The 20,557-nt window shown below is 38.7% G+C and overlaps 1 protein-coding gene across 3 annotated transcripts in view; it reads right to left on the bottom strand.

Annotated features, from left to right (window-relative positions):
• Positions 1-234: 234 nt before the first annotated feature.
• MTMR12 (myotubularin related protein 12) overlaps positions 235-20,557 on the bottom strand; it is a 31,625-nt gene continuing 11,302 nt past the window's right edge. For all 3 annotated transcript variants that reach the window (XM_068176741.1, XM_068176739.1, XM_068176740.1), the window contains exons 4-16: positions 20,471-20,543; positions 19,191-19,321; positions 18,484-18,577; positions 15,867-15,990; positions 14,687-14,762; positions 11,658-11,764; positions 9,364-9,488; positions 6,749-6,827; positions 5,082-5,152; positions 3,933-4,105; positions 3,073-3,240; positions 2,092-2,253; positions 235-1,110 (exon numbers count right to left, since the gene is read on the bottom strand). In XM_068176741.1, coding sequence (XP_068032842.1) covers positions 535-1,110; positions 2,092-2,253; positions 3,073-3,240; positions 3,933-4,105; positions 5,082-5,152; positions 6,749-6,827; positions 9,364-9,488; positions 11,658-11,764; positions 14,687-14,762; positions 15,867-15,990; positions 18,484-18,577; positions 19,191-19,321; positions 20,471-20,543 — 1,959 coding nt within the window. In that variant the 3' untranslated portion in view covers positions 235-534. The remainder of the gene's footprint in view (positions 1,111-2,091; positions 2,254-3,072; positions 3,241-3,932; positions 4,106-5,081; positions 5,153-6,748; positions 6,828-9,363; positions 9,489-11,657; positions 11,765-14,686; positions 14,763-15,866; positions 15,991-18,483; positions 18,578-19,190; positions 19,322-20,470; positions 20,544-20,557) is intronic.

Genomic DNA, 20,557 nt, shown 5'->3' on the forward strand with positions numbered 1-20,557 from the left:
TCCAACAGCAGACAGAAAATCCCTGGTGACCACGAGAGTATTCCTCAGCTGTCAAAAGTTGATTTGAGTGTGCAGTTAGTTGCATCTTTCACTGTTTACATGTGGGGGGGAATTTGCAAATCACAGTACTCCACTCCCAATACTCTTAGCATAAAGGGAAAGAGATGTTCTGTTAAGCATGACTGCATATTGTTGCCATATGCATTTATCATTCCACCTTTACAGCAGAAAGTATTCTTTTGCTGTTTTTCTTTTTTTTTTAAAGAGTGGCCATATTGTTACTGCTGCCACGACTCCCATTTTTATTACACCTATGCTAAAAATATGGTTCTGCAATAAATATTGTTAGAATGAAATGGAAGTTAAAACATGCTCAGTTAATTACAGCAAGTAGTTCTTTCCAATCAAGGATTTTAACCCCACAAACCCCTTAAACAGTTTGCAGATGCTCAAGTTCCTTATATGAAGATACAGCACAACATTTAAAACTCAGTGCTTAGCCACATACAATTCATACTGTAATCTAGACACATGTTATAACATATCCCCACTTAGATCAACAAATTCATCATCCCTCTTGACCAAGTCATCTTCATCTTCCAAGTCTTTCCAGGTGCTAGTGGGTAAAGATGGTTTGACAGACTGTCTCTGCAGTAAAGCAAATGGAAACAAGGATGACAAACGGGCAGAATTTCTTAGCATAGGAACAGAATGTACATCTCCAGAAACAGCCTGACTGTGCTCTTCATCCATTTTCACCTGCAGGCTTTGCACTTCCTCCATCAAGTCCAAAATCTTGGCAGCTGTAGCTATTGTTCCACCACCATGAAGCTGGGCCTCAGGAATCCATCGTAGGTAACGCTGTGCCCAGACTTTGATTTCAGGGCCATCGATGCGTGGCAGCAGAAGACCATGGTAGTCGACAGGTTTGCTATGCCAGCTGTCATAAAACTCCCTTAAGCTGTTAGGGGGCTCATCTGAAGAATTTATGAACTTGCCAATTCTCTTACCCAGAATATTTTTAATTAAATGATCTGTTTCCTCCCTGAAAAACCCTCTCTTTGTGGAAGGCTTTGCCGGTGTCAGTGGCAAAGAAAGTTGCCGTTGATGCTTTAAGAGAAAAAAAAGGGTAAATACTCAGATAAATATTAATAGAATGGGACTTCAGAAAGCAGTTTTAAGAGGAAGAAAAAGTTGTATTCAGAAACCTCTTGCAAGCAAGAGTCACTTGATCTACATAGGAAAGCAGTGGCTGTGTTTAAATTGTTATTTTTCAATACATCAAGTACTTTACAGAGCATACTGAGTGTTGCCAGCTTCCTTCCCTGCTAACCAAAGTAACACCAATAAAGTGATTTTCTATGAAAAAGCCAAACCCTTTGCTTACATTTAAGTGTCAGTGTCCATATTTAGTTTAAGCTAGTTAGAAATCAGAGAGCAGTTTATTTATAGGTTTTTATCCAGTGGTCCCTCACTGCATCTCACATAAATGCTGTAGATCATACTGGCAGTGTCTCACATGAGAATGCTTTATACAGGACAGAATTTAACTAATGTACTGCAATTGAAAGAGGCTACTCAAAAATTTTTTCCCTGAGTTTGTGCTATGTGCCAGTAATGAGGTGGTCCATCCATAATCCTCCATACTCCCGACAGTTTTTTTTGCTGTTGTTGGTCCCTCTCCCACTCTAAGTGCACACACACACACTCCAGTTACACTCAGACAAAATTAGGGAGGCAATTACAAACCCTATGTATTTCAGTCAGGTACTCTGTGGAACTAAATGAACTCCCTTCAAACACATCATTGCAACTCACCTGAATATTAAATCTCATGACCTACCAACAGACTTGCATAGAAGTATGAAGAAAAAGAATCCATAACTCCATGGCTATGAACTATAAAAGAGTTATTTATAACTGAGGTGCATGCAAACTGGGTTCTTAAGATCCAGGTGGGTCTGAGGTATACATGTATTTTGTCAATTAAAAAAAGTCTGCACCAATACTTTCACTGTGAGTACATTTGAAATAAGAGATGTGCAAAATATTTCTAGAATTTAAAAAACAGTTTAGCAGCACATATCTTACTTTGAACCGTGCAGTCTTCCGTTGACTTCTATCTGGTTTTGGTTTCTCTGCATAAAGAGGGTTGTTCAGAAAAGCCAGGGCCTTGGGGTCAAACTGCACAGACCAGTCCCACACAGTAAGGAATCTGAAAGGACCACTTTGTGTCTTGAGGCTTTCCCCACTCTGCCAAAACAAACAGGTCACATTTAATACTGCTAGAAGGGAATTCTGACCAAGTCAAGGTGAAATAAAGAAACTGGCTTTTCAGACAAAAGGCCATAGAGTTGCAAAAACACTCTTGCTTTCTATGTGTTCAACAACTGAATAACAACAGTGCAATTAGACCTTCACAGATGAAAATAAAGTTGAATAGGCTCAGAAAAACAGACATTTTGAAACTTGGGCAAGAGACAGATACTTGAATTCTTCAAACACAGGGGGCATGTTAGGATTCCAAACACCAAAAGTTCTAACTGCAGTCATGCAGTACTACTGGTCTAGATTTTATGATCAACCATTAGTATGAAAGACAGTAAACTTCATGTTTTCCTTTGGTCTCTGTGCAGCCTTGCAGAGGATACCCTCATTGCTCCCAGCTTCTTAGGCTAGAGAAGTCCATGAACCAAACATAAATCAACATTCAGGAGATGTTCATTTTGGTATACAACAGAATATACTATACAAGGATTTCATAGATAACTTATTCTGCTAGACAGCTGAATATTCCTCGTAGGTTAAGGAGTTCAAATTTCACTGAAGGGCATTAAACATGAAACTGCAGCTACATATTACAGGTAATGCATTCCTTCTGTCATCAAAAACTCCTAAGTCCTGAACTTGCCTGCTTATAGCCAAAATTCACTTGCACTTGTTCACCCTTCAAGGCAGTTCAATGAGTAAGGAAAAAGGTGCTGTTGGGAATTAGCTGTTTTTGAGTGTTCCTTGTTTGTTGGTCAAACTCATTCTCCAACACACTGCATCCACATAATACCAAACCCTTACCTTATTAGTGTCTCTTTGATGTTGAGAGTTGAAGAAGAAAGTGCTAAAAATAGGCACATAGAGGCTGTCTGACAAGACAGTTAAGTAAGTTTCTGTGAACTCAAATGCTGGAGGATACTGTTGTACCAGCTGCCAAACACAATTTAGCAGGAGCAGAAAAACAGGAGCCTAAGTAAACAAAATATTTCATCAGTTTCAAAAAAAGTTAAAATTGTTCCACCATGCAAACTATTTATTTTATAGTATTTAGTGTCTCCAAAGACAAATCTTAAGGCAACAAGCCTGATTAACTACAGAACTACTGCATGTACATTTGGCTGAAATTTGAAGAAGTATTATCTGAGCTATCCTTGGCCAACTATTGACAGAAGAGATGAGCACTTTCTGCTATAAATTTGAAAGTTGCCACTATGAAGCCTTTCAAAGTTGGCAGAGCAAAACTAGTTTATAGCAATTCTTGATCAGAATTAGTCAGTTTACACCTATTACTTCCATTCAAATAGCAATCTGATCTAGTCCCAAAGCAAGAGAGTAAAAAGTTGATCTGCGGCTGTGACAGGAACAGGCAACTAACTTGAGTTATTTCTATGGATGCTACTAACATTTATCACAGTTTTCAAGGACACAGGATACATGACTTTCAAAAGGCTCCAAGACTGGGAAGTTTTACATTTGTTCTCTTTAATAATAAAGCCATTGCTGACCTCTAGACAGCAAAACAGTGATACTGTACAAACATCAACCCATAAAACAAAACAAAAGATTCTCAGAATAACTGGAACTTCTGGACTAACAGGTAAATCCCTCCTCATGATGAGTAAGCTTATAAATAGTAAGGAAATAAATTTTAAAAATCATACCTCCTCTTTCTCACTTTTGTGTAAGTGGTTACAGCGATCCAAAAAGCCATGTCCTCCAATCACCCACTCCTTCTGAATAAGGCTCTGAAACCCTGACTTTGTTCTGCTGTATGAATCCATCATCACTTGCACCAGACTTGAGATTACACAGCACAGATCAGTAGCGCTCTCTTCTACAAAGGAGAACAGAAACCACATTCTACACTGAGCCATTCCTCAAACATTATGTAAGAAAGCAAAGCATTGCCATGTTCACATAAACAAAATCGTGTTTCAGGATCAGAGCAGCACAGACATTTTTGCAAGTCAGAGAGAAGTTAATCCATGATTCCAAATTTAAGGTTATTTACACGCTTCTACTAGGAAAGCACTTTGACAATAAAACCTGCAAGCCCCAACTCTTACTACTGTAACTTGCCTGTGCCCTTCAGTCTCCCACAAGCACACACTGCCCCACAGAGCCATTTGTCCTTAACCTTCCTATCCTCCACACCTCTTTTCATAAGGTGTGAAACTGCCTCCTCATGCAACATACCAAAAGGTGCCTCCAGAAAACACCTCTTGCCTGTGCTAAGTTTCTCAAATGGCAATATGCGTGAAAAACTCAACTACATTACCAATCCAGTAGTCACTTAATGGTTAACTTTAGGTTCAGTTTTATATGTAATTACTCAGTCTACAAAAATAAACTGCTCAATATGTTTACAGTAAGTATATTATTGCATGTATTTTTAATAAAGAGTCTGCAGAATATCCAACATGTATCTAGAAAATATAAAGGTTATTTTTCAAAGTTTTCATATAACTGGTCCTTTGTGTAGATATGGTTTCCCTGCCCCTTAAAGTACAGCACAGGGCCTAGGAGACCTTAAATAAAATAAACTGGCAAACAGGAATGTTACCTCTTCTTTATGCAAGACTCTCCTGCCAATTTATCAGCAGCTTTTTCATTCATATTGTGGAACTGTGCTTACCATATTTTCTTTAACTACAGGAAGCATTTCCAGAAGTGTGGGAGATTTAGGTGTCTTACTTGACTGCTGTAAGAATTTTAGCAAGTCTCTACCATAATTATAAACTTACAGTTTAAGCTACTTCAAAATGAATTTAAACAAATCAATATATAGGACTATGTCATTAAATTCTTACCTATGAGAAGAACATTTGTATGCTGTATTTCCAGACACTCAGCAACTTCTATGGCTTTCTTCAAGACTCTCCTGTTTTGGTACAGGAAAAGTTGAGTGAAGTTTCTTATATTAGTTTCCCCTAGACAGGGTTAGAATGCCATACTTGAAACTTCACTAGTTCTTTAAAACACAAAACTCATGCTCAGTTTCTGTAAATGAAGAACTGCTTAACTTCAGTGGCCACATTTTATTTGGCCATTAACCATGCATTTTCAGTTGCTATGATACACTACTTTATTCTGGATCAATAGCTGCCATCACACACTGAAGTATTACAATTGCTAAGAACCAGATCTTTATCCTGGAAAGAGTCAACATCACCACATTATGTTCTAACCTCCAACATTCTGCATTTCTTCCAAAATCTGCTTTTAAGAGGGAGAGGGAAGGATGAGCAATCAGCTCTTGTAAAAACTCAGACAGAAGTAATGCAGAGAACATTATTACACAAGATGACTGAGTGGAATTACAGATCACATAAAACCAGATGTAACACTGTTTCTAGATCTAAATTTTCATAAATTATTCTTAGCAAAAGCCTGCACACAAATTAGGATTCTTGCAGTATCTTAGGTCACTAATAGAAGCTGACAGTTTATTTCTTCAGTGTGGAGTTGTCAGATTCTTCTTTGTTCTATCATCTAGAACATGTGACAAAGTATCCATACTAGCTACAAGAGCCAAGAACAGGCTGATCCAGGAATCAACTGGATCCAAGTATGGAAACAACCAGTCTCAAAACAACCTAAGGATAGGGACCCAGTCTGGCTTTTACTTTAAACTACCTGTAAGCTTGGTTGTTACGTCAATGAATTTCTCAACATATATGGTCTTCACGACAATCTTTCAATAAACACATACATTTAAATTCTGGATTAACAAGTTAATAACTATCAATATTTATTGATGTTATTATGACCAGAAGGGACTAGGAGCTGACTTCAGAAGCACCTCATGGTAATTAGTTGATCAGAGAATAAACTGACAGACAAAAGAGCTAGCACAAAGTAACACTGAAAACAAAATTTCTCAACATTCCACTACAGCAAGCCTTAAGTTAGCCAACACCATTCCAACATTTACTCACTGTGGACTGCTGAAAGAAGAAAAGAGAACTTAAGGAACAATCAGCACAGCAGGGGGACAAAACTGAGAAGAAATGTCCTTTTATAGATCTTTAGTGGACTAACATCTTGAACACTGCACTTCACCTCATCCTAAAGGACATTACAGAAGTAGAGAGTAGAGAGAAGAATGGCAAGGCTAGTCAGAGACAGAACAGTTTCACACAAGAAACAAACAGGATTCTTGAGTTTGGAGAGAAGGTGACAGTGCAGGATGGAAAATACTGGATCTGTATCTTTAACTGGCTCTCTGGAAGAATTGTAATTGGAATGATCTGCTACTTCCCAAATCCTTTAAAGTGGAAGGCTTAACACAAGTCTGCACTGTTAAAAACACTGTCTCAAGCTGCAGAAATAAGATATAGAAATAGGACCATAAGCCTGTCCTAATTTTTTTTCCTCCTAGCAGTAAAGAATTCAGTTTAAAGAAACTAGCTAGAAAACCCACTACAAATGCAATTACCAACAATTTGAAACACAGAAAGTTGAAGATACAGCAAACCTGATTATTTCTAGCCAGTTTGTGCTCTCCAGTAATGAAAACCATTTCACATCAGTTGCCCAGAAGTCTGTACTGTTATCTGCAAAAAGAAGATAAAAACAAAAAATTGGTTTGTGCACACATACCCAGTGATAATTAGCAGCTATCCATTGAATTACCCTTCAGTTATGAACACGTACAAAGCAACCAACGCTAAGGAGTCAGTAAATCTCAATCACTTTTAAAGTTGACATCTTATAACTAAATAAGGAAGTGAAGTAGTCCTACAAACACCAGCAGAGTTTTTTAGCACCACAGCCTTTTAGAAAAAGTAAGTTGAAGGTTCATGGCAATCAAACCAGGTGAATAAATCTGTTGACAAAATGGAAAAGGAATAAAAAAGTTTACTCAGAGATGATGATCTACATAAAGCTTAACCTAAAGATGCTGGATTTTGAAAATCATTACCATCGGAGCCAGAGACATCAATGGGTTTTAGAAGTAGGTTATAAAAACTTATTGAATGTAAGACTACCTGAAAAATATTTTAAACAGTTTTTGCTGCAACTAAAAAAAGGCATTAAAATACATAAACAGGGAGGCCAAGCTCAATACCAAAAAACCATTAAACTCCTATGAATTTCACTAGTATTTTTGTAGGTTTTTTCAAATGCCACCTAAGTGCCCATTGCTTTTATTTCTATCAAAGCCAGTCAACAAATATTGGAAAGCTTTCACAAGCTGATACAGTCAATTAAAACAAGAACAGATTACATTTCCTGCATGAGACAAACCTTGAAGCACAAGGCCTACAATGGTTCTACTAGTGAGAAACCAGATACACACAATTCCCTCCTCCCCCATCCTTTCCATGACAGCTTCAGCTCCACATGTTTCTGTCTAACTGCCCACCTCCCAGTGTCTCTCCAAACACATCCAGTGTTCAATTCCAGCACATTCACATACTTCTGTGTCGGCTGCATCTTTCACCTACGCCTCAAATGCACAGGCATATACGTGTTTTATTCCTGTAGCTGTGCTGCCTCCATGCCTCTGCACCTCATCCTGTTCATTACACAATTTAAACTCCTCTCCCAGTTTCTTTCACCCTGGCCATAGAAACTCGTTCTCCACAAAAGTACTAGACTGCATCTTCAAAGCTCTGTTTCCTTTAGACAGTTTTCACCAAATCCCACCACCCTCACAATAAAGAATTTTTTCCTAATACCTGATCCAAAGCTGCCCATTTTCCCTTGTCATTTCATGCTCTCATCTAAAGTTCCTCTCTAGTTCTCCTGTAGCACCTATCAGAACTGGAAGGTTCTCTTCTCCAGGCTCAACAGTCCTAATTCTGTCCACCTTTCCTCAGAGGAGAGATCCCCCATTCCTCTGATCATCTTGGTGGCCTCCTCTGGGCTCACTCCAGCAGGTCCCTGTCCCTCCCGTGCTGGGAGCCCAGGGCTGGATGCAGTGCTCCAGGTGGGTCTCAGCAGAGCAGAGCAGAGGGGCAGAATCCCCTCCCTGCCCTGCTGCCCACGGGGCTCTGGATGCAGCCAGGACACGTTTGGCTCTCTGGGCTGTGAGTGCCATGGCCAGGACAAGTTGCCTATACCATATTAACTAGGCACATACAGGACAAAAGTAACAGTTAATGTGTTCAGACTTTAAAATATGGTAATAAAATAATAAATTTCTATAAGACCTTAGTACTTGAAAAAGGTTACCTGAATGTTTCTCTCAGACTGAAAGTGCAGAGTGCTATACCCAGTGAGGTACAGTCTATTAACAAACCTTATTTTAAAAACTGCAAGAACAAGCACTTACTAGATGGCAGTTTCAACACATCCCCTTTTGCATGAATATAAGACAATGATACAATTACATCATTGAAATACACAGTATTTCATGACACAGGTTAAATGACTTAAATTCAAGCTTAGCCTTTTTTCCTATAGAGGGCGAGTTACTAGAAAACACATAAAAAGGCAATTATTTTTAGATCTTAAGATTCACTGTGGATTTGACAGTGTATTCTAGTCAAAATCCTCACTATGAAACTCAAATATTTCATATTAGAAGTGGAGTGAAGCTTTTTACATCTCAAGAGGTGAGGTCGAAGCATTTCATGACAGTAAAATAGTTGCAAAGCCTCAGAAGAAAGAAGTCTGAAAGCCTAGATCATACTTTCACATGGACCCCATTTGATTGCTTTCTAAAGGATAGAATTTAAGCAGCTTCATGTGTTTTGAGATGTGACTAGTGTGTAACAAAACCTAGGGCAAAAATTAATTAGCAGTCTCTACTCTTGACAGAGCCCAAAGGCTAAACGTTTGGCCACAGAAGACTAAAAATCTTCCCCACAAACTTCATTCCAGTTAGTGCAATACAACTAACACTTAAGACTCCACTCCTTCAAAAGCAATTTTCAGATACTGTGACAGCTTAGCAAGAGGTGGTTAAATCAAAGAACTACAAACCTTCATTCACATCCATCCCAGACATAAGCACAGTCTTCAGTTACATATTTTAAAACCTGCTTTTAAGCACCCTCAAAATCAAGACAACAATCAAGAAAATTACTGCACTCAGGAGTCACAGCACATTATTGTTATGCTTTCCTTTAAAGTCTGACTTACCTATCAAAAACAGCTGTTTAAATCTTGTGTATGCAGTCTGGATATCTTGCAGAGATGGAAGGCTGCTTGACAAGTCATCCATCTTCAGGAGCTCATAGGGAGGTTTGCTAATTGTCTTATAGATTCTAAATCAAACCATAAAGAGATTAAAGCCGCCTGCTTCACAAGTCAAAATTCAACTATTATCACTGAAGACAAAGTTAATAGGTGTGATTTGTCAAAGAGCTATAATAACAGAAGAGAGACACTCTGGAAATCTAGTGACCTCCATGCATTTCTAAGTAATGTCTGGAAGCTTGCCTACAGGCTTATAACAAGATTTGATGCATTTAACCATGACACCAATAAAATTATAGTAGTGCCTATTTGTGCAGTTATGAATATTACAAGCACTACTTGATTTTTACTACTGTTTCTTTAGTATTCTCATCACAAGACAACACCAAATCACTTTACTAGGAGGCTGCAAGAGCTGTATCCTGAAAGAAGATGGACAGAAACACCCAAAACTCCCAGCAGAAGCTTACAATTTCTCTTGACTTTTGCCAACCACATTCTGATACCTAGCTGCTAGATGTTCTAATAAAACACACAAGTAAAGGAAATTATTTGGATTCAAACAAGACAATGCATCTTGCACTTCCCTATATATATATATATATATATATATATATATACACACACACAGATTTTTTCCCGAAGGAGAGGAAAAAATACCAGGCCAGATGATGCTTTGGATTGGACCCAGAGCATTCCCTCTCATTCAGGTTCCAGAGCTCAGATGAACATCAACATAGTAACTACATCTGCTGTCACACTGGCCTCTTTATTATCAAGACCTGGGAAAAGTTGCTCTAGCTCATACTTCAGAAGTGAGGTCTTGTGGGCAGTTTTCCAGGCAGGACAGAGTGCTTTGCTTCCTGCAGGCTGTAGCACAGAAACCTGCTTTAGGTGAGAACTACAGGAGTCCACATCAGAAACATGGGTTACCACACCTACTGGAAGATGCATCAGATCAGAGAAGTGAGGGAAAGAAATTGCTGGCCAAATACAATACTTCTTCCAAATGACACAGCAAAGAACTTACGCTGCAAGATCAGACTCTGAACAGCTTTTTAAAAAAGATAAACTGCTAATTGTAAACATCTGCTATGTGCCTGAGTTCAGACTATTACTATAATGGCACTTGAACACACCCTGATGGCCAATTTGTAGACATATTTCAGACTCCAGTGATTAAACACCAGTGCTGCACAGCAAAGAAAACCAGCAATACTGCCCCAAGTTCAAATGGCCACAGAGAAGGGATCAAAATATCAGAGGATAACTTGTTACATATTACTTCTAGTTTTCTTTACTTTCACATCACGAAATAGCATTAAAGTCAGTTCTAAGTCATATAATCTTTCCCATTTCAGGGTAGAAATATTAGAGAGCCTGCAGGAAGGGCCACAACTCTTTCCTATGCAAGCATAATTAATTTTATAAACAAAAGCAGTTTTAAGAGCCCAGTCAAGCTGTTTTTTGTTTGTTCTGTGTGATTAACAGGTCTCCATCTATGAGGAACAAGGAGCCAACATTTAATGTACAGATTGTACATATGAGTCTGATGTAACAGGTGGCTGTTGAGAGAGAAGTTCGGTCTAGGACAAACAACAGTTTAAAAAAAAAAAGCTAAAATTAAAGGGCAAAAAGTCATTGCCATAACAGTCAGACTGCTGTCCTCCTTCCCTTAAGTTAAACTTGTCATTTTTCAAACTGCTGAACTAATTCTGTTTACTACCCCCTCTGAAAAGGTATTGTCTGCCTTCATATCTGAAAGCTGCAGTAGTGAATTGCTTAGGCTGCCTCAGATATTTTAGGACACCTTATCTCAAGTTATTTAATAACATGAACCTAGCTCCTCTCAGAAGGTGGCAGAGTCTTAAAAACTCAGTTTGCAAATGAACATTTAGAGATGGAGTCTACACTTCTCTTACTTGCAAAACAATTAAGTCATTAAACCCTACAGGCTTTGCTGCTGCTTTACCTAAAACACACCAGTTAGTACAGATTCGTCAGAAATATATGTCTGTGCATCTCCACAGAAAAACCCTTCGGTGAAGTTCCAACCCTGCACAAGTGACCAATGCTGTTGGGTCAAGGGCTTAAACACATTCCACCACAGCAAACTACTTTCAGATACAGAACTTGTTTCCTGATGTGTGAAAGCTTAAAAGACATAGCATATATGGAAAAAGAGAAGCAAGGTCCATACCAAGCAAAGTGTTGTGGACAGAATAGCTATTACTGACCCATCCAAGAAGGCTTTTTGCATTTGTGAAGTGCTGTCATCCTGTTCTTTGGGAAATGCAGACATTTTGAGAAGAGCAGCACCATTATGGCAAGACCAACACCAAATCTGCAGCAAGACATTAATCAGATGAGGAAAGTAAGTAAATTGTCCTATACAAGGTATTTGCTCAAGTGATGGAGTGATTTCAAAATATCTCTGTGCTTTTGATTCATTGAATTTTTAGTGTATTTAATAGAAGCAAACATCAACAGAAGCAAATTCCTACACCTGCACCAAAAATACATGCCTGAGTACACTATGTTACCACTTGCAAGTTTTAAGTCAGACTTTACACAGGCACAGGGACATATAAAATGACAGATTATGCCAAAACATTACTTTCTCAACTTCCCTCACAGGTGAAAAAAAATTGATCAAAAAGTCTACGGTCAAATTATGTCAGAATATATGCCACAGCAAGATAAAACTTTCAAGTAACTTTATATATATATTATCCATCAGTTTCTCCACTATTAGATTTTTCTAATAGTTCAGCCTTGAGATAACTCACAATAGATGCACTGGTATTTTTCCATGTGAACTATGCATAAAGAGTAATCTAGGCATATGAAATAAAGTATTAAACACTCCACAGCTAAACCAGATTGCATGGTCACAGGTATTTCTAGTGGCAAATCAGTCCTCAAAGCTTCTTACTTCCCTTTACACAATTTCCTCATTCATACTTCTTACTCCTTGAAGCTCTCAAGATCTGTAAACTTGCATTGAAACAAGGAGTAAGAATCACTTTCATCAGGAATATTACACAAATGAAATCAGGAAGTAGAAGTTCTGCTATCAATTGACAGTAACCAAGAGGTGCACCTCAGAAGGATACAGAAACCACACAATCATCAAGAGTGGAAAAAATTACTATACTGTCCTTCCATTGCCTTCTAAAACCAATTCAGTGTGGTCCAGATATCTTGACACTAGCTTCACAGAAACAGTCTGGAAATAATTAGAAGAGTTCTACAAGGCCTTGGAACAGTGGGCAGCTACACATGTTGTCATCTATCTGGACATCTGTAGGGCCTTTAACATGGTTACACACAACATCCTTCTCTCATATTTGGAGAAATAGGGATTTGATGCATGGACTGTTCAGGGATGAGGAATTGGTTGAATGGTCCCATCCAGAGAGTAGTGGTCAACTTCCCAATGTCCAGATGGAGATCAGTGATGAGTGGTGTACCTCAGCGATCTGTACTAGGGCCAGGACGATTTAATACCTTCATCAATGACACAATCAGTGAGATTAAGTGCACTCTCAGCAAATTTCCAGACAACAACAAGCTTGACACAGCTGAAGGACAGGATGTCATCCAGAGAAACCCAGACAAGCTCAAGGAGAGGTTCACGGGAACATCATGAGGTTTAACAAGGCCAAGTGCTGGTGCTGCACCTGGGCTGGGACAGCCCCCAGTACCAGCACAGGCTGGGCATGACCAGACCCAGAGCAGCCCTGCCCAGAAGGGCTTGGGGTGCTGTGGGTGAGAGGCTGCACATGGCCCGGCCATGGCACTCACAGCCCAGAGAGCCAAATGTGTCCTGGCTGCATCCAGAGCCCCGTGGGCAGCAGGGCAGGGAGGGGATTCTGCCCCTCTGCTCTGCTGAGACCCACCTGGAGCACTGCATCCAGCCCTGGGCTCCCAGCACGGGAGGGACAGGGACCTGCTGGAGTGAGCCCAGAGGAGGGACACAAAAATGGTCACAGGGCCAGAGCACCTCTACTGTGAGGATACACTGAAGAGCTGGGGTTGCTCAGCCTGGAGAAAGCTTTGCGGAGATCTTTTCTGTGGCATTTCATAACTTAAAGGGGGCTTATAAGAAAGATGGGGAAAGATTTTTTAATAGATCTTGCTGTGACAGGACAAGGGCTAATGGTTTGAAACTAAAAGAGGGTAGATTTAGAACAACATATATAGAAGAAAGTTTTTACAAGGAAGGTGCAGGAACACTGGGTGGAACAGGATGCCCACAAAGGTGGTAGATACCCCAGAAACATTTAAGGCCAGGTTGGACAAGACTCTGCACAACCTGATCTAGGAAAAGATGCTTTGGGTCATTCCAGAGGGGCATTAGACTAGATGCTGTTTAAAGGTCCAAACTATTCTACAATTCTGTGAACACAAGATGGAATAAAAAATCCCAAACACTTCTGTTTCTATGTAAGAACCAGTGTAATAGGTCTCTGACTCTCTGAGAAAAAGTCAACCACACTACTTTGACTTTTAGGCAGGACAGTACAGTACTATCTCCTCCATGGACCAATTAAGAGCACAAAATGAACATGGTTTTCCTTGGCAAATTGAATGGACACATAACTAAGGTAAGACCTTACCTCTCACAAGTGAGATTACTTTGCTCCTTGTTTCCATCTTCTCTGTCTTACTGGTTCTTGAACTACAAGGCAGGAAGTCAAACCCAGCTTGCTACAGGCTGCAAACCACTATATTTAACTTCATTTTCTGTTGGACTTGTAGAACTAGTTTTTCAGTCAGGCTACATGACTTTGTAAAAACATTGCATCATCACAGCCACAGCACTTACCAGAACCTAAGCCAGGTAACTGGAGGTGTTTAGCTACACCTTACATGTACCATCTTCACCTCAATATCAAATAGCAATTCAAAGCCTACATATTGCCCTAGCCAGATGCCACTCAGCACAGTCTCATGAAAAACAGGCAGTAATATATGTAGGTTGTAAGACATTAGTAAATGGGAAGTGTGAACAGTAAATACATATTGTGTTGTTATGTATATGTTATATACATGTACGTTTTGCTATGTATTACACTAGTCAGTGAAATACCTAATGTATCTTCTCCTTCCAACATCAGTTTCCTTTCTGTAGATGACCAGGTATACATGTAAACTGTTAAAAAAAAAGTTCTGAAAACAACATGCAGTAACATCTGCAATGTTAGACGAAATTCTGCCATCTCAATAAGAGTCTTACCCTCAACCATGCACATATACTTACAGGAATGCCTCTGCCTTCATACTTCAAGATACTCTCTTCAGAAATGCATATGGGAACAACAAAATACAAAGGCAGCCTAAGACAACAAAGAAGAGTTTCTTGGTCTCAAAAACTGAACAAAGAAAAAACTCATAGTTCCTTTTAATTATGGTGAGTGTTCTAGCACAAATTCTAATTATGTATTCACCTTGCTACAATAATCTTTCCTGCTAGATAATTCTATTGTCCTCAAAGCTGTCCCTTTATTTTCAGCTGGATAAGGCTTTTTTCCCAACCTTGAGGTCTGAACTACTCTCATTGCAAAGGTGCAATTAATTGTAACCTCTAAGACCAACTTTGTTCTCTCATGCTTTGTTGTTTCAAAAGATATCCTTGCAGTACTAAAAGCCTGTTAAGCAGTTCACATCCTAATTCAAGAATTCAATTTAATTTCTCAAGGATTTCCAGCATCAACCAACACTATTTATGTTCAAGGTCCAAAGAAGCAATGATGGTAAGTACTTAAACTAAATTTGGGTCTCCCAAGACAGAGTTCTAGAATAAATAGTTAAGACTCTGAAATACTAGTTTCCAAGGCCTGTGAGATCTTTCAATATTTGACTATGAAAGAACAGTATGAAGTATACAATACCTTGTATGTATCTTAAAGGGCTCTAAATGCTACTCAGCTAAACTGGTGGCCAAGCTCAGCTAAACTAAGTTAACCTTCTCCTAAAGGCAACACAACTTAACTTCCACCAGCACATTTTGCAGATTTACTTTAAACCAGTTACCTTCTCCCCACCCAGTCCCCTCTCAGCAAAAACAGTGGAAAATCTCCAGCACATGTAACTTGAAATTTTACCACATTAAAGGTAAAGGACTGAGAAAGTGTCATCCTAACAAGTATGACAGAAGTGTAGGTCCCAGACATACATATTTTCCATTTTCCACTCCTAGATATACTCAAATCTTGATTTAACCAAGGTCCTGAGTAGTCTGTACCTAATGTTAAAGTTAACCCTGCTTGAATCAGGGGTTGTGCAGGATCACCTCCTGTGATTACAAACCAAATTATTCTATAAATAAAAATGGAAAACAGATCCTAAAAAAAATCCTAAAAACCTGTATAATCCCCTGCATCAAAGGTAGCACTGATTTTCACATGAACAAAGTTCACTATTAACCAGGGCAAGCTTACTTTTCAGATACTCTGTAGCCTTCGTTGGTGGTCACTGCTTTGTATTTCACATTCCCTTTGGTCCGCTCCAGCTCATCACGCCAGTCCTCGAGGGTCTCAAACATCACAGTTTGGTTTCTCCCATCTGTCAGACATCAATAATATTAACTTTGCAGACTGTCAGGAACTCTAACACAAAAGCAAACCTAAGTAAACCTGTTAGTCGCCATTAAGGTAAGCAAGCAGAACCTCTTATGTACTGAAAATCTTGAGTCAAAGACAATATGCCTTTGTACACCACACTGCCTCTGATCTTTAACAACAGCAATATTCTGTCATACATGGCTCTTACTAATAACTTCAGGAACAGTTTCTCCTGCAGAAACAAATCAGTTGTTACAGAACTTCCATACAGCTGAGGCTGTCCTCACATCCAGCCTAAAATGCAGGGGACTATGCAGCAAATATCATTTTATACTAAGGCAGCTGACTGGTATCTAATCTTGTAGTTTAAATGCAGAATTAACAATCATCCAAAAATCTTTATACAAAAATTTCAGATATTGCATTTCATTTAAGGTTCATTTTTTTTCTCATGAATAGTTTTGCATTGAATAGAACATATTAGGCACTCAGTAAGAGCAGAAAATTAATTACAGTAATTCAGTCTCAACGCTTTCAACTTAGACTCTTCCCTATAATTAATTCTACATAGCCACCTCAGAAACAGTTAAGATAGCAGCTTGATTTAGCTTCAAATCTTGTGTAATAACCATATAATTTATGGAGTAATATCAATTGTTGTAAGCACACATCCTAATTAAGTCGCATTCTACAATATCACCTAACACTGAAAGAGCAAGCAGAGCTATAATTTCCATGGAAGACACATTGGCAACTTGAAACTTTTCACTGTAAGATGATAAGGTAGATGAAAAATTTACAGCTCAGAACAGAACATTATTGATGAGCTCTTGGAGACAAGATTTTAGAGCTATCACTGTGAGAGACAAAAAAATAAAATTTCTACAATCTATTTGGCTTATCCTGTAGTAATTTTATTAAGAACGACACCAAACCACTTACTACTGAAAACAGCTATTAAAATAGGAAAAAACTGTGAGACAGCACTTCCATGTAAAGAGAAGGCTCCTCCCAGGCTCAGTCTCTACCTGGAAAAGCATGAAGTCTTTCCATTGTTTGCAGCTGAAACAGAACACCAGTTTCAGGTGAAGCCTGCAGGAACTAACTGAGCCAGCAGTGTGCCCTTCCTTGCAGCAAACAGGCAGTGTGCTCCTGGGCTGCATTTAGCAAAGCCACTGTGTACCAGCTGAATGAAGACACCACTGCTGTCAGCTGGAGGGCTGTGCCCAAGGCTGGGCTCCTCTCTGAAGGCTCCTGGGCCTGGTCCAGTGAAGGCCCTCTGTGATCCTTAAAGGGCTCAAAACACCTGATATGAGGAGAGACAGAGCTGGGATCACTCAGAAAAGAGGGCTCAGCAGGGGCCAATCTCCCTGTGTATATACACACTGGGGGTGGAACAGGGGAGGAGAGTACAGAAGATGGATCCAGACTCAGTGACTTGACAAGAGGCAGTTATGCACAAGCTGATCTACAGCAAATCCCACATACAAATTACAGTAATGTTTTTCACTACAAGGAGGGTCAAACAAAGAAACTGACCCTCCAGAAAGGCTGTGAAGTCTCAATACTTGGAAATATTCAAAACCCAACTGGACATGACTAAACTTGATGCAGTTAACAGTACTCTGAAAAAGGGCATATGGACAAGAACATGACTAGACTATCTCCAGAGGTTTCTTCTAACCTCAAATGATCCTGAAATTCCTTGACATATTTTGGTAAGTGTTTGACTAATACCTTGCATATATCAAAACCTCCCTCTGTGAAAGGATCTGGTGTTGCTGGTGCACTAAGGATCAGGTTCCTAATTCAAAACAGCACTATTAAATCTGAATTGTGGAATGCTAGAAAGTACACCGACAATTTTTTGTCCTGAATTTTGCAGCCTAATGTATTATTCAGCCAAGTTTGATCAAGTGGGAAGATTATGTAATAAGTCAGATATAAGAGGAAGTCAGGTGCCTTGCAAACCTGTTTTTTTGCCTTTTTTTTTTTTTTTTTTTTTTTGCAATTGCCTGGAGGAAGCATATTGCTTGAAAATAAGAGCAAAAGGGGAAATACTTTCTCATAGGATGCCACTGCAAATGCAGTAATTTCAGAATTAAGAGCAGGAAGTCTGGTTCACAGCACTAATACAGAAAAACCACACTTATAAAAACAAGCAAAGTATTTTCTAGATGAACCATGTGAAAACCATTTGCACATTTTAATTACAATAGGTTTTCAATCCAGGGATGCTTTTTCCTGCTTGGAAAATTTCTGTGCAACTTCCTGAAGGACACCAAAACCAACAATTTTGGAGACAGGAGACAATTTAGAGGTTTTTAGCAACATGCTTAACAATGTACAACAAAAAAAAATATTAATCTTTTAATATTTAATCTTTCTACCTACCGGCAGAACACAGCCATAAGCTGAGCACAAACTCAACTAGAGACCTCCCAGACTGCTTAACAAACTAATTATGCAACAAACAGATCAAAAAAGCATTTACCTGTGTTGTTTGGAGCAGCTGATGCATAAGAGAACAGAAACAAACGTTTAAGCAGCTTAGGAGTCTGGCTATGATGAACTATACCACTGACGATCTAAAAAAGGACCAAAAATTAACACCCAAACACACACCAAGACTGTCGGTGTCAAAAAAGTCTGTTTTTTTTTACCAACCCCTCCATCCAGGTTTTAAACAAAAATGATGGGTTCTATCCCTAACAGCTGAAACCTTTTAGGAAGGTTTCTCTGCTTTCTGCAAGACACTGTACCTACTTTGTCTAAGTAGTATTATGTATGTTCAACCTCCAGAATTACTCTTATTTAAATAAAGTTATTTGACTCTTAGTTTGGAGCTCAGACTAACTTCTCAAAAAAAACCTAAAGTTATCAGGAAAGTAACACTATATTGAAGTCTAAAACAAAATGAAATTACATGTCACAAATAGAACAGCTTTATAGCTTGTCTGAGCTGAAGCTAATTTCCTGTAGCACTCCCAAGTTCCAGTTTTCTTTAAAGAGCCACTGCACCTGTCTTTTAACTGCTATGCACAATGAAATGTTAAATAAAATCAATCTTTTATTTTCTGTCTTAGCTGGAAATGATCAGAAAACACTTCCAAGTTTCAAGGTGAATTTCATCCTTCCCTCATCCTCACAACATCGAAAACCAAGCTAAAATAGACAAGCAAATTAAGTTACTATACATACTCTTTTCACTTCCTCTTCTTTTGTGTATCTCAGGCAGAAGTTAAATACTCTAAGGTCTTTACAGTAGATAATTAACTTCTCTGGATATTTTCTTAGCTGTCCTGTTAGAAGTTTCTTTTTCTCGTCATAAACTGCAAAATTAAAAAGGTAAGTAAATATCAAAAAGGTACTTGTAATGTTGATAACGTTGTCCCTGACTGACTTTCCAGAATTCTCAAGAAGCTAATTCAAGCCCAAGTTTTCTCAAGACAAAACAAGTATCCTACAACACAGGCTGGCAAGCCTTTTCTTTTAAAACCCATCAAATTACTTCATACAAGGTAAAAGGCAAATTTGCAGCAAACCAGCTGCTCAGTGGTTATATCTATTCACATTCTGACTGCACACCAAGTTTAAAGTTTCAAGATACATAAATAACAATTAAGTAGTTTTACCCAAAGGGAAGGTCCCAGACATCTGAGATCATTCTAAGTTCCTTAAATATATATTTTTTTAACCACCAGGAAGTCCCCAAGGCAAAACTCTGCTCATTTCTCTTTGAGGATGTACCATTTCACAATGTCAAATGCTGCCAGCTGGGCCACTGTACATAAAACTAAAGTGTCTCATAACCATCACTGGTTTGCCCCAGTTCACTCTTTCACAAATCCACACCACCAGAGTGTGTAAACACTCTAAATATTCATAATTAGTCCAAGAACAGGATTCTCAATAAAGCCTTCCCGTACTTAAAATTATCAGCTCCATTCTCATGTATCTTTTTAGCAATACTGGCACATCTCTAAGCCCCCATGCAAAGCACTTGATTTAGCTGGCAATTAAAACCTCCTTTTCTAAGTCCTTTAATACGGTGAAGATATCATGTATCTCATAAAACAAAGTTCCCTTAGACAAACAAAAATAATTGTTTGAGAATTTGGTACCTGTACTGCTATTGCTCAAATGAAGTGCATATATCAATATTTGCAGAAATAGTTGATACATTGGAAGATCCATGTCTAGCAAATTTAGGGACTTTTCACAGTACACTCTCTGCTTTGAACCACTGCATTTTGCAGGAATCACTTTGTCTGTTTTAGTGGACAATTGATCAAGTAAATTAAAATTAATTTGACAAGCTTGAGGGATAAGACTGGGTTCTGATATGTTTCTTATCTGTCATTTCATCATTAAATATAACTGCAGCTGCTTTTAAAAAATGTATTTGTTTTCTAAAAAGGATGTATTTGTACAAGGAGCACCAGCACTCTAACACCCCCAAGGGTAAAAAGCTGACTTACCTCCATATATTTGATCTACGCATTGCAGAGTTATGTCATTTTCTCCTACAATCTTATTTTTAAATTGTGGCTCCTAGAAATGTGAAA

Source organism: Anomalospiza imberbis, chromosome Z (genome assembly GCF_031753505.1).
Source record: "Anomalospiza imberbis isolate Cuckoo-Finch-1a 21T00152 chromosome Z, ASM3175350v1, whole genome shotgun sequence".
Classification (NCBI taxonomy): Eukaryota; Metazoa; Chordata; class Aves; order Passeriformes; family Viduidae; genus Anomalospiza; species Anomalospiza imberbis.